Source organism: Myotis lucifugus, unplaced genomic scaffold, assembly GCF_000147115.1.
Source record: "Myotis lucifugus unplaced genomic scaffold, Myoluc2.0 scaffold_19, whole genome shotgun sequence".
NCBI lineage: Eukaryota > Metazoa > Chordata > Mammalia > Chiroptera > Vespertilionidae > Myotis > Myotis lucifugus.
The window spans coordinates 5,813,043-5,828,135 of NW_005871067.1; the positions used below are offsets into that span (position 1 = coordinate 5,813,043).

Here is a 15,093-nt window from a genome sequence, read left to right on the forward strand (position 1 = left end):
GCAGGCATACCTGAAATTGGCTGTGCTTTAATTTCTCACTCACCTGGTGGGGACCAGCCAGGAGGGCAGCAGACCATTCCCTACAGAGGAAGGCATGTGTTATGTACATGCATATGTGTGTGCATGTATGTGTTGCATATGTGCATATGGGTGTGTGTGCATGCGTGTTGTGATAAATGTAATATGTGAGAAATAAATGAAATTCAGTATTCCACATAGATTTAAGTAACAGCTTCTTTAAATATGTTATCTCATTTAATCCTCATAGAAACTTCGGTGTCAGTTCTCATTCTTTGCAGTTTTTAGCAAAGAAGCTTGAAACAAGCTTGCAGAGGTTATGCGATTTGCTCAAAGTAATTCAGAAAGAAACAAAGCTGAAAGGTTAGGAATGTCAGGTGAGTCTCTCCCTTCCCTGTTCTTTTAACACACCAGCCAATTCTACAGTTCTAAGGGAGCTTGGGCACCCTGAGGCCCTCTGTTCTTTAGATTTCAGCATATTAGGCTACAATACTTCTGACAGTCAGCAAAGGACCTCTTCACTACTTTTCAGCACTGTTTCATTCAATAGCTACATCTTGCTCTAGGTGTGCCCTCAAATAGTTAAAAGACACTAACTTTTACAGTGGGAAAAAGATGTTTTGATTCTCTTCATATTATTTAATACACGAAATGCCTTTGCTTTGTCCCAATTACACTAATACCCCTGAAAATTGTGTGCCACAAATAACATCCACATTATCACCTTGAAAAATGGAAATTATCCATGGGAATATGATCAATCATGAACTGAATTTATTTCACTAGAAACTTTCACTACACTGCTCATAAAATTCTTAAGGCTCAGGAGGCATTCAGTTCATACTGGAATGAATGAATGGTTCTCTCAATGGCAACAGGCAAGACAATTCTGCACCCATAACCATCCTTCGTCCTCTAGCTATGAAGAGGTAAGACAGTTGAGAAGTTAGCATTCTCAAACTTGCCCCATTACTCTTTTCCTCTGGGGAATCATCAGTATCTAGCATAATAGTGCCTAATATTGCTTGAGCACTTACTATATGCTAGATTTCAGGGTAAGTGCCTGGACCTGCATGCCCTGCTTTTATTTTCATAACAACTCCTGGAAGATGTTCTGATTATCTGTGCTTAACACCTGAGGAAACAGAGAATCTGAGAGCTGGGAGATTTTGCTGAAAGCCAGTTGGTCAGCGATTGATCTGGAATAGGGGTTACTTATGTTCATGTTACTGTGTGCCTGCTGCACAATCAGTGGTCATATTAGGAGTCAGGACACAGCACCTGGCTAGACTGCTTGACGTGAGATCCCCAAACTGCTTCTCACAGCAAGTGGGCCAGCTTGCTCTCTCTCCTTTGGGGAGATGTCCATTCACTTTCATTTTCAAAATGGGGGATCCCAAGCAATTGATGGACCCTAATTTCTGACCCCAGAACCAGGATGTACAGTGAAATAGACAAGATTTCTCTGACTAGTGCCATTACTTACTATATGGAAAATGTTGCCAAGGAGTAAACGTGAAAACCCATTTGCTTCTATATTTAATAATTCTGCTATGAAAAAGAACAACAACAAAAAACGAGGCCCCTCTGGGAACCTGAGAAGCCTGTTTGCTAAGAGGGCTATTCCATCACTGTAATCCTAAGAGTGGCTTGTCAGGTTGGAAGGGGCCCAGAGTGCCTGACAACTCCTCTGTGCAGATGGCTTATCTCCTGGGAAGGAGCCACATGCAGTAATGGACCCCTTGTGTTAACAAGAAACATAAGGTGGGGATGGGCAGGGGCTTAAGCAGGTATTTATCACCGTGATTATGCCCAGGGGTTTCTCGTAGTGGTTGCTTAATAAATTTTAATAATCTTTTCTCCTCTGATTGGTGTGGCTTTTAAAATTGGCATTGTTTGTAGTACATTAAGGTGGATGCTAAATATAGCTGAAGCGAGTCCATGAGTGCTCTGTTGCCCATGGAAGGTTCGCATCTGCCAGTCCATAACCTAGTTTTGTTCCACTCTTTCTTGCTGGAATATACCATGCTGCAGAGACTATTTATATCCAGAAAACATTCTGAAAGTTGTAGAAATACTTCCTGCTGCAGCGCACTTCCCTCCCAGGAGCTGCTGGCATGTCAGTGTGCAACCAGGTGTCCCTCCCCGCAGTGTCTGGACTGGGTGACCTTGATCTTCGACATCCTTCCCTTGAAAACAAAAACACCAACTTGGAATTTTAATTAAAAGGCAGAGAGTGGGCTATTGAGCTCACGGCATTGGCTAAGCTGCTGTTAATGGCAGTGTTGATTTGAGGTCACCATTGTGAAGCCTGAACATTAACTTATCAGGGAAAACTCATTAGCTGACTTTATGTCCAGGTTCACCAGGTGGGAGAGGCCCAGAAGAACTTTTTTTTTGGTGTATGAATCTGTCAAATGATGGTCGTTGGCACCAATTCAATGCCAACAGTAATCCCCAACTTGGGATGCAGTAAAGAAGGAAACTTTATTCAGTGCAAAAAAGCTCAATTGTGATACAGCGTGGCTGTGGAAACCACTGCTGTGAGGTGCCCCCTCTCCAGCTAGACAGCTCTACTCAGAATACATCTTTGGTGTTTCAGCTCAGCCAGGGAACACAGTCTCCAGTCTTCAGTGGTAAGGGAAAGCATGTACCTTAAACCAGAGGGAGCAGGCTTATGTAGACAGAAGTCCGCCCCCCCCCCCCCCCCCCCCCCCCCCCCCCCCCGCCGCCGCCACCCCCCGCCCGTCCTCATGCAAATAGGACTCCAAATCCTCACAGTTTGATTGGTTGAAAAGGCACTGTCTTGATTGGTCAGAATAGAGCCCCTAAATAGCTGCTGAGTGGTTGGAGCTACACAGCTTCAATTGGGCGGGGAAGGCCTCAGTCCTATTGTTTAAAATAGGATTCCAGGAATTGCTTTGTAAGGGGTGGCTCAGATGGCAGAAACATAGTGCAGGCAGGCAGTTCAATGCAGTCTTATCCCTGGAGTGTAGCTTGTGTGAGAGGCCCCTGTGTAGAAATGGCTACTAGGCTCTAGTTTTTAAAAAAATGTGAGCCCAGTTAGCCACCAGAAGCCCTTCTTGGTAGGTAGCTTCTTTCTTAGAGTTGACAAAATGGTCATAGTTAAGAACACAGGGAATTTGCCCTGGCTGGGTAACTCAGTTGGTTAGAGCGTTGTCCTGATATGCCAAGGTTGCAGGTTTGATCTCTGGTCAGGCACCTGCATAAATAAGTGGAACAACAAATCAATGTCTCTCTCTCTCTCTCTCTCTCTCTCTCTCTCTCTCTCTCTCTCTCCCTCTCTCCCCTCCCCCCACCCCCTTACTCTTTCTCTTACCTCAATTAAAAAATAAACACACACACACACACACACACACACACACACACAGGACATTCTATTAGGACAATGCTAGCTGCCATCCCAAAGTGTGGGCATGAAGGAAAACACACAAATGCCATCTTATTGGTCAGGACTGTGCAGACCCTATGAGTCTAGTAACCTGTGTGATGGCATAGCTCAGTGTGGCTCTCAGGATGCTATTGGTTTAGCTGACCTATAAAGTGAATTAGGTCTGCTCCAGTGGGTTGTTTGCATTGAAAAAGTTATTTAAAACCTTTTAAAAATAGCATTGTTGGAGAGAGAAAAAATGGTGGCTGAATAGGCAGACGCGTCCAGAGCCTTATACCGGAGAAGATAGAAGGAGCATCTAAATCAAATAACATCCACCCAGAATTGGCAAAGTAGATACAGTTGGTGAGACAATTCACAGCCGGGAAGGGCAGAGGACACCTGGAGAATGGTAGGATCAGGGATCTGGGCTGGAGGGAGAAGCGAGACCACTGAGCCGAGAGAGTTAGAAGGAAGCTGCACGGCACCAAGTCCACACCTCTTGAGAACAGGCGTAACATCTGACTGTGGAAAGGAAGTCCACAGGGCTGCTGGTGGCAGAGGATTCTAGATCTAAGTCCACAGCTGCGGGAGGTTGAGCGTAGAGGGGCAGCCTGAAGAACCTCCTGAGCCATATGGTGCCGGGGGGAGAGAAACTAACAGTCATGTGGTTGATTTGCCTCTGGTCTTTGCTTTTTCTAAACCCAGTTCATAGGACCTTTCAAATACAAACAATCACCCATGGCTGAGGTGCAGGTGGAGGTGCAGACTTGTGGAGTCTGGTGAGAGGCTGTGGAGGAGAGCAGGTTGGGGAGAGGTGAACAGGAGCCCAGCACTGGGACATTCCTGACCCTCTGGACCTAAGCAGCCATTTTTCTCTTGAAGAGCTAGGCCCTCCCAGCAGCCTCAAGGCAGCCAATACAGCCACACCCAGACTATACTCTGAGCACTACAAAGAACACAAAAAATCTGAATAGCCCTGAAGAGCCTTCAGGGACTGCATTGAAGAGAGGCCATCCAGTCCCAGAAAGCAATTATAGCACCCTCCCTATCTATAGCCCTGTCAGAAACAGCCACTTGAGAGATTAAGATTGACAACAGGCAGACAGGCTAAGTGGGCACATTGGTCCTGCCTGCTTGCAGTCAAGGCTGTGGAGATAGACACAAACAGAGGAGCAGTGGACCACTTGGAACTTTAACATGGTGCTGACTACCTAACAGGAAACTGAGAAGTAGCAGACAGAACAGAAGAGTGGGATCTTAAACCAGCCCCCATGGGGTATTAAAACTCGGCTGAAATGAATGACACTTCACTTTTATTTATTTATTTTTTATCTTTTATTTAAAAAATTTTTTTCTTTATTTTTTTATCTTTTATTTTTTTGCATTATTGTTTTCTTCATTCTACTTTTATTTTTATTGTTATTTTACCTTATTTATTTATTTTTTATTAAAATGCTTTTTCTTTCTTTTCCTCTTATTCACTCATTCTCGTTCTACCTCCTCTATACTGAACCAAGATCCTCCCCTTATCCATTCAATTCCTTAACCTTACTATTGGTATATAAGCTCTGCCTCTACAGATTCTGCAAAATCCCCCACCCTTTTTTCTGGGTGTTTGTTGTTTGCATGTTTTGGTTTATCTGTTTGTTCTGTGGTGTTTCCTCCCCATATATGTTTTTACTTCCTTTTTCTTCTTTTTCTTTTCTCTCTTACCTTTTTTCTTTTCTAGATATCATTTTTGCTCTCTTTCCTCTCTCCTAATCCTCTCTTCTCTGGTGGTCATTTTTCTTGGGGTTATTGGTGTTGTGAGTACATTCATGTTTTGTTCCCTTAGTGTTGTGTCTTGTCGAGTTGTATTTTGTGCTGTTCAGTCAACATGGTAGAGAGCAAGCCTCATAACTAGATACCCTGAGAGGAGACTTCATCCACAAATGGAACAATAACACTCAAGACCCAACTACACCAAGAGTACACAAATATCCCAAGTAGGGAGCATCCCTAGATTACCCAGTCCAGAAAATTGGAGAGATTGCAACACTTGGTCTCACAAAACATCTATATAAGACAAAATAAAAAAATATGGGTGACATAGAAGTTTGATTTAACACATAGAAACAATCACAAAAGAACAGCAAATATGGAGAGACAAAGAAACAACCCCCTTCAAAAGAAAAGGAGGAATCACCAGAAAAGGAAATAAATGAAATGGAGGCAAGCAATTTGTTATAGAAAGAATTCAGAGCAATGGTTATAAGGACGCTGAAGAGGATGGACAACAAATTCAAAAACATGTGTAAAAATCAAGAGGAAATGAAGAAGAACCAAGGAGAAATGAAGAATGACATAGCTGCAATTAAGAACACAATGGAATGTTCTTCCATCTGTTTATGTCTTCCTCTATCTCTTTTTTCAACGTCCGTAGAATCAACATCATTAAAATGTCCATACTACCCAAAGCAATCTATAAATTCAAAGCACTCCCCATTAAAATACCAACGGCATATTTTACAGACCTAGAACAAACTTTCCAAAAATTCATCTGGAATAAAAAAAGACCCCGAATAGCTGCAGCGATCCTGAGAAAGAAGAACAAAGTAGGTGGGATCTCAATACCAGATATCAAGCTGTATTACAAAGCCACTGTTCTCAAAACTGCCTGGTACTGGCACAAGAGCAGACATATAGATCAATGGAATAGAACAGAGAACCCAGAAATCGACCCGAACCAATATGCTCAATTAATATTTGACAAAGGAGGCAAGAACATACAATGGAGCCAAGATAGTCTCTTCAATAAATGGTGTTGGGAAAATTGGACAGATACATGCAAAAAAATGAAACTAGACCACCAACTTACACCATACACAAAAATAAACTCAAAATGGATAAAGGACTTAAATGTAAGATGGGAAACCATAAAAATACTAGAGGAATCCAAAGGCAACAAAATCTCAGACATATGCCGAAGCAATTTCTTCACCGATACAGCTCCTAGGGCATTGGAAACTAAAGAGAAAAGAAACAAATGGGACTACATCAAAATAAAAAGCTTCTGCACAGCAAAAGAAACAATCAACAAAACAACAAGAATGCCCACTGCATATTTGCCAATGTTATCTCTGATAAGGGTTTAATCTCCAACATTTATAGGGAACTCATACAACTTAACAAAAGGAAGATAGACAATCCAATCAAAAAATGGGCAAAGGACCTAAATAGGCACTTTTGGAAAGAGGACATACAGAAAGCCAAGAGACATATGAAAACACTAGAAGCCTGGTGCACGAAATTTGTGCATGGGTGGGGTCCCTAGGCCTGGCTGGTGATCAGGGCTGATTGGGGCCATCTCGCCCAGTCCCCATTGGGGCTGGGGGCCTGCTGGCAATGCTGGCTGGGGGACTGCTGGCAATGCTGGCTGGGGCCTGCCAGATGGGGGGAGGGACGAAGGGAGGGACCGGCCCAGGGGGCAGGAAATGCGGGAGGTTGGCTGGCCGTGGGGAGGGATCAGGGAAGTTGGCTGGCCATGGAGGTTGGCTGTGGGAGTGCACTGACCACCAGGGGGCAGCTCCTGCATTGAGTGTCTGCCCCCTGGTGGTCATTGCATGTCATAGCAACTGGTTGACCGGTTGTTCCAGTCGTAACGGTCGCTTAGGCTTTTATATATATAGATGCTGAAAGTCACTAATCATCCGAGAGATGCAAATTAAAACAACAATGAGATTCCATCTCACACCTGTCAGAATGGCTATCATCAACAAATCAACAAATGACAAGTGCTGGCGAGGATGTGGGAGAAAAAGGAACCCTCATGCACTGTTGGTGGGAATGCAGACTGGTGCAGCCACTGTGGAAAACAGTATAGAGTTTCCTCAAAAAATTAAAAACGGAACTCCTATTTGACCCAGTTATCCCACTTCTAGGAGTATATCTCAAGAAAACAGAAACGCCAATCACAAAGGATATATGCACCCCTATGTTCATAGCAGCACAATTTACAATAGCTAAAATTTGGAAACACAGCCTCGGCGTGCGTATTGGCCCCGTGGACTGCGGACCGGCTCGGCTGCGCGCTCTCCCGGAGCGGTTCACTGCATGGTAGCGTGGTGCCCCCGCCGCCGTCTGCACTGCCGCCGCCGCCCCGCCGTGACCACTGCCTCCCCCTGCCCTGCAGCCGTCTCCACCGCCGCCCTCTGGGTCGCCGCCGCCTCGGGACCGGCTGTATGATTAGGCCACAATCTTCAATGAGTAACCATATTCCTTTCTGTGGTGTTCTTGGTCACACATTTATGGAGTTTCTGAAGGGCAGTGGAGATTATTGCCAGGCACAGCACGACCTCTATGCAGACAAGTGAACTGTAGAAATTCATTACTACTCCACCAAGAAGCCCCCATATGAGTGGTTAACCTGGACACAGACGTGTTGAATTGAAAAGTGCAGAGCATTTTACAAGAGTTCTGACCTGGATGGGGTAAACCTCAGTGCACTTCCTTTCTATTGCCTCAGTATTACTGGATTGAAGAATTGCTGCTTCTTGTTAGGAGGTTCATTTCATTTCCCATTACTCCCAACTTCACTCAAAGCACTGAGAATTTCAAGTGGAGTATACTGAAGTAGACTCAGTTTCTTTGCATCATTTCTGTATTCAATTTTTAAATTCTTTCATAACTTTATTGAGTGGTTTTTAACTAAATTATCATGGCTCGAATGAACCGCCCAGCTCCTGTGGAAGTCACATACAAGAACATGAGATTTCTTATTACACACAATCCAACCAATGCGACCTTAAACAAATTCATAGAGGAACTTAAGAAGTATGGCGTTACCACAATAGTAAGAGTATGTGAAGCAACTTATGACACTACTCTGGTGGAGAAAGAAGGCATCCAAGTTCTTGATTGGCCTTTCGATGATGGTGCACCACCGTCCAACCAGATTGTTGATGATTGGTTAAGTCTTGTAAAAATTAAGTTTCGTGAAGAACCTGGTTGTTGTATTGCTGTACATTGTGTTGCAGGCCTTGGAAGAGCTCCAGTGCTTGTTGCCCTAGCATTAATCGAAGGTGGAATGAAATATGAAGATGCAGTACAATTCATAAGACAAAAGCGGCGTGGAGCTTTTAACAGCAAGCAACTTCTGTATTTGGAGAAGTATCGTCCTAAAATGCGGCTGCGCTTCAAAGAGTCCAGTGGTCATAGAAACAACTGTTGCATTCAATAAAACGGGTGCCTGATGCCATTGCCTTGAAAGTGGAACTTGAGATAGGACCTTATTTGTCATATGTATTAGCCAACATGTTGGCTTGGTGAATAAGTCTAATGAAGCTTCCAAAAGAGGGTTGAAAATCAGTTTTACCAGGCCACAAGCTTGACGGAATGGCAACCTCTATGTTTGGTTTATGATCAACCTATTTTGACACTTGGCAAAAGATTCTTACTGTTCAGCTTTTAAAATCTGCTTGTCATTTGTACCAATTTACTTTTCCTGAAATCATGCAGTATTGAGTTATGTCTTTAAATCTATTCCCATGTCAGAATCTCACCGATATATAAAAGATTTAGAAAGATTAGGTGCCAAAATACCCAGCACAATACTTGTACATTTTCGTTTCATACAGAACTAAAATCCCAGGAACTATGAACACTCTGGACCTTATGTGGTTTATCCCTTCAGTCATTTCAAACATGGAAAGTAGGGCCTATAAGGTTATTTGCCTGCTCACTTTGTGTTTACATCTCCCACATTCATACAAGTATACATCAGGTTTGCTCAACTTTTTGATTTTTATACAAAGTCTTTGTTATTATTTAATGTCTTTCTATAAATCTCATTTTGTGCTGTTATGGAAAGCCTCCATTTTGAAAACCTGCATTGTATAGAAGCACATGTCTTTAATGTCTCCAGACAAAAAGCCTTACAGTTAATTTTAACGTTTGCACTTAATGTGCACCCTATAGGGAGGGCCTGAGAAAAGAATGAGAGGGGGCTATTAAGTATTTTTAGTAAAATGTTGCCTTTGTCTTGTGTGGAACATGTAGAATATGCTCTTTGGTAAATATTTTTTAAAGGTAGACATGCTTTATTGTAGCTAAAACGATTCTTAATCATAAAAATTCTGAATTCTTGTATTTTTTTCATACATTCTGAAGTTTACCAACTTATTTTTGTTTGAAGTGTGATTTTTTTTTCCTTCCCACCCTCTTGCAAAAAAAAGAAGTGGGTTTCTGCTAATGAATTGAGCAGACATCTAATATTTTATATGCCTTTTGAGCTGTGTAACTTAATATTTGGATACTTGATAATTTGTTTTATTATGTAATTGATAAAATGGTGATATGTATTGATGTTAGTTCAACCATATATTTATACTGTTTGGGAATGTGTGGTTATAGTTCTGTGGGAGAAATAATTTGTCAGTGTTCACCAGCTTGTAAAAATTTAGTGCGATAGCTTAAACATCTAAATAAATGAGATGCATTTAAAAAAAAATAAAATTTGGAAACAGCCTAAGTGGCCATCAGCAGATGAGTGGATTAAAAAACTGTTGTACATATACACAATGGAATACTATACTGCAGTGAAAAAGAAGGAACTTTTATCATTTGCAACAGCATGGATGGACCTGGAGAGCATTATTCTAAGCGAAATAAGCCAGTTGGAGAAAGATAAATATCACATGATCTCAGTCATTTGTGGAATATAATGAACAACATAAACCGATGAACAAAAATAGAGCCAGAGTTATAGTAGTACTGAACAGACCATCCAACCTGAGAGGGAAGGCAGGGGAAGGAGTGGTAAGAGATCAACCAAAGCACTTGTATGCATGCCTATGAAGATAACCAATGGACACAGATAGTAGGGGGGTGAGGGCATGTGCTGGGGGGTGGGAGCGGCTGGGGAGAGGTTAATGGGGAAAAAGGAGAATTATATAATACTTTAAACAATAAATAATTTAAAAATAAAATAAAATAAAAAATGGCAGTATTAGAGCCTGTTATTACCTTACACTACTTTGTGAGAAAGCACAAAGTTGTTTATTGCAATGATCTCCCCATTCCCAGATTTAAACAGCCCTCTAAATTAAGGAATAATTCCCACCTAGGACCCTCTTGAGTGGTGTGGTGACTTTTGCCTGGACACTGACATGTGGGGTGAGCAGCAGGATCCCCTGGGAGCTTCCTGACCAAGTGCAATCCTGGACTCACCAAGGTGTCCTCTGTCAGTGTGTCTGCGCCTGTGTTTTAAGGAATTTCCCAGAAGATTTTAAGGTTTGGGAGCTTTTGTTTAAGGAACTTTGGAAGTCCAGACTCATAGGATAAAAATAACTGGGATTTTTCAGAGAAAAGGAAGGGAAGACAAGGAGAAGCCCCCCGTGACTTTCTCCTGCTTCTCTCATGAGGACTACCTCTGTGCTGGCCATTGTGATGCTCCTGACATTATATCACTTAGTCCTAACAGTCCTTAAACAGATATTAGATAAGAAAACTGAGGCACAGAGGCTTAGGGCTCACAGCTGTGCACCAGGAGGAGGCAGAGATCTTGGCTTACTCTCCTCATCTCGTCCCCATTTCCTCCTGGGCTATAATACAGCAGCCCAGCCCTTGCAGCCAAGTCTTATTCACTATCCATAGCCACTTATATGACTGACAGTAGGAAGGCAGGAAGCTAGAACACCCCACATCCCAATCCTCTGCCATTCACAACACCAAGCTCCAAACCAAACTTAGGTTTAGCACAGAATCTGCCAGCCTCCATTATTGTGTGAGCTGGCATCCTTGTCCGATGCTGTCCTTGCTGGACCCCAGGACAGGAGGAGAGGAGAAGAGGGCAGAGTAGTAGTGTCCACCACTTTCTGCTGTTGTCAAGGAGGTGGGTGAGGTGAGGGGTGGGGACGCTCAGTGTGTGGGACTTGCCAATTTCCACAGTGTAAACACTTTCATCACGACTGATTTCAAACTACTCATGAAAGTTCCTGAACATGTGACCACTGAGAAGTGCATGTCAGCAATTAAAAGTGTGCCTGGTACACGTGGGTTGATGTTTGTACCCTGCTTGTCTCCCCTGCTCACTGGTGCCTCTTGTTCCCACAAGTCACACACCCTTGTGTTGTAGCCTTAATCCACTCATCCAGATGGTCTGATGCCCCTCTGTGCATCCTACACACACTCTGCCAGCGTGATGACTAGCACACAGTAGGTGTTGCATGAGGGAATGGACCTGACCAATTGGCTGTACTCTAGCTGTGCCAACAACTAGAGCTACACACTTCAGCAAAGCACAGGAATATCATGTGCCTGTCATAATTGGAGGTCAGCATCTGGAGTCCCAATTTTATTGGATCCTGTGCTTGGGGACTGGTGGAAGAAACCATTTCCTGCAGGATAGAGCAGGGACTGAAACTTGGAGCTGTAGGTGAGGCAGGTGGACGACCATCCCCCAAACCTCCTGGCACTCAGGTCCAGTATGTGGCCTGGAGCAGAGACATTGAGCTTTGGGACAGCTAGAGCAAGATGAGGCAGAGGGGACCCTATATGGGGCAGGATGACAAACAGAGCCAGGTGCTGGAGGAGCAGTAGCAGCTGCACAGCTGAGAACAATATTTATACATGCTGCATATGGGAACCACTGGGAGTATGTGCTGAAATTTTTAAGCCATTTCTCCCTTCCACTCACAAACCCTGCCCAGAATCTCCTTAGAGCAGAAAAATAGTGATGTGGATGTGGTCAGCCCTTGCTTAAATATTATCTAGTCATCTTTAAAAGTCCAGTGCTCAGCATAATGCTCACTCCACATCTAGCTGGTCTCCAGGAGCTCATCCAAATTTCTCTAGAATTCACCCCCTTATTTCCATATTGTGGCCTCTCCGTCCAGGGCTTCGTGATGCTCCTCAGGACGAGGCCTATACCCTCTGTCCAGACGTCCTCCTCTGTTCTTGAGCATCTGTGGCTTGCCCTTAATCCCTATGGAATTTTCTAATAATGAAAATGTGTCATTGTCTTGCTTCTACCGCCTTTAGGATCAAATCCACACTTCTTGGGAGGCATCTGAGCCCTGCGCCGCTCTGACCCTGGGTCTCTTATAGGTTGGTCCCCAACTCCATGCCCACTCATTCTGAGCTTCAGCCCTGCTGCTTGCCATGAGTTGGACACTGTGCTGCTTGACCTCCTCAGGGGCTGCCCCGGCCTGTATGTGGTTCCTCTGTCCACAGTTCCAGCTCTATCTCCTTTCCCACATCCATTCCTCCCCCTTTTCTGGTTCCTCTGTGCTCTGAGGCTCCCGCTCAGGCCCACTCTAGCACACTTTGGAGTGATGGTTACAGCTCTTTTTTCGCTCTGATATCAATGACTCAACAACATTGATGCCTAACTTGTAGCAGGCACACACAAAAATATGCTTTTAAAGTGGATTTACTTAAATGCATGATTCATCTTTTTGCATGTTTGTCTGAATCATGGCAAATTGGAACCCAGTCTCAATAGCTCTCTCCAGGATCACTGGGTGGGGGAGGCAGGTAGGGAGTGAAGAGATGCAGGGAGCAGGGGTGGAGTAGGTGTGCTGACATCACAAGGATGCTCATAGCACCTGTGCCCCCTTTCCTGTCTCTAGAACCAAATATAATAATTGACTGCATATGTGAGCATATATAGCATATATAGCAAGCTCTAAAGGGCAGGGAGCACAAACCCCTGGTTTGCTTTGCCTGCAGCCCATAGACCAGCCGTGGGCAAACTACGGCCCGCGGGCCGGATGCGGCCCGTTTGAAATGAATAAAACTATAAAAAAAAAAAAAAAGACCGTACCCTTTTATGTAATGATGTTTACTTTGAATTTATATTAATTCACACAAACACTCCATCCATGCTTTTGTTCCGGCCCTCCGGTCCAGTTTAAGAACCCATTGTGGCCCTCGAGTCAAAAAGTTTGCCCACCCCTGCCATAGACACAGGGGGCCAGTTCACTGTCCCTCAGACCCTTGGAGAGCCGGACTATAGTTTTAAAAAAACTATGAACAAATTCCTATGCACACTGCACATATCTTATTTTGAAGTAAAAAAACAAAATGGGAACAAATACAATATTTGTATTTGCATGTGGCCCGTGGGCCGTAGTTTGAGGACCCCTGCTATAGACAGAAGAGAGCTTGATAAATACCCGATGACCCCAGAGGCTGACGTGTGTCTGGTTTGCCCCTGGCATTGAGCCTACATCTCTGGTGGTAAGAGCGTCAGCAGCTATGGCCAGCCTTGTTGCAAATATGGGGCATATTTGAGCAAATATCCACCAGGGCAATAAATATCTATGGTGTTGTGTAATGGGCTTTAATCTTGCCCACAACAGAAAGTGGGTCATTGAAATGTGGGCAGGGAACAGCTGAGGTGATGCCTGTGCCTGGGAAAGATGTGATTTCAGTCCTGTCATGTTGTTTTGATACCAGAGGCCACAGCACCATTACGTGGATGGGAGCGTTAAAAGAACTCGACACAAGCCTTTTGGGAGACCTTGGCCCTTCATCTGATGAGTCTGTTTTGATTTTTATGATTGATGGCTCACTGAGTCAACACAAGAACTACACTCCAGTAGTCTCTGTGAGAACTGTGCTGAGGGGCTATACAGCTTTTATTCTACCAGGTATATAAATTTCACAGACATCTGACCCATGTGATTTTATTTTTAAAAATTTATTTATTTTATTCTTTTTATTTTATATATATTTTTGTATTATATTTTATTGATTTCAGAGAGGAAGGGAGAGGGAGAGGGAGATAGAAACTTCAATGATGTGAGAGAATCATTGATTGGCTGCCTCCTGCATGCCCCCCCACTGGGGATCGAGCCCACAACCCAGGCATGTGCCCTTGACCGAAATCGAACCCAGGACCCTTCAGTCTGCAGGCCAACACTCTATCCACTGAGCAAAACTGACTAGGGCTATTTTATTCTTAAAAAAATATTTTTATTGATATCAGAGAGGAAGGGAGAGGGAGAGAGAGATAGAAACATTGATGTGAGAGTAAAACATTGATCGGTTGCCTTCCATATGTGCCCAGACTGGGGGTAGAACCCAAAACCTGGCTATGTGCCCTGATCGGGAATCGAACCCATAACCTTTCAGTGCTCCAATCAACCGAACCACATCAGTCAGGGTGACCCATGTGATTTTAAATAAGAAAACATACAAATCTCAAACCTTTGCAACTTGATGTATCTTGATTATGACTGGAAATTTTCTGTTTTAATCCAGCATCTTCCTTTTAACCTAGCAATGTGATCATTCTATTGAATGGGGAGGACTCCTTGAGTCTCTCTCTCTCTCTCTCTCTCTCTCTCTCTCTCTCTCTGCAACATTGCTATTTTATTTTAATACTAGAGGCCCGGTGCATGAAAATCATGCATGGGGAGTGAGGGGGCCCCCTCAACCTGGCCTGCACCATCTCCAATTTGGGTTCCCTCTCAAAATCTGGAACCACTGGCTCCTAACCACTCACCGCCTGCCTGCCTGATGCCCCTAACTGCTCTCCCTTGCTGGCCTGATCCCCCTAACTGCCTATCTGCTCTCTCCTCCTGGCCTGATCCCCCTAACTGCCTATCTGCTCTTTCCTATTGGCCTGATTGCCCTAACTGCCTATCTGCTATCCCCTCCTGGCCTGATCCCCCTAACTGCCTATCTGCTCTCCCTTC

At 43.9% G+C, this 15,093-nt stretch overlaps 1 protein-coding gene across 1 annotated transcript; it reads left to right on the forward strand.

Annotated features, from left to right (window-relative positions):
• The first annotated feature begins 7,438 nt into the window (after positions 1 to 7,438).
• On the forward strand, positions 7,439 to 9,568 carry LOC102443161 (protein tyrosine phosphatase type IVA 1). The gene has a single exon (XM_006085519.3). The coding sequence runs from the start codon at positions 8,109 to 8,111 to the stop codon at positions 8,628 to 8,630; it is 522 nt and encodes a 173-aa protein (XP_006085581.1). The 5' UTR covers positions 7,439 to 8,108; the 3' UTR covers positions 8,631 to 9,568.
• The last annotated feature ends 5,525 nt before the right edge of the window (positions 9,569 to 15,093 follow it).

Bases quoted from the DNA above. Each gene is read 5' to 3' on its own strand.
- LOC102443161 (XM_006085519.3), top strand. From the start codon at position 8,109: ATGGCTCGAATGAACCGCCCAGCTCCTGTGGAAGTCACATACAAGAAC.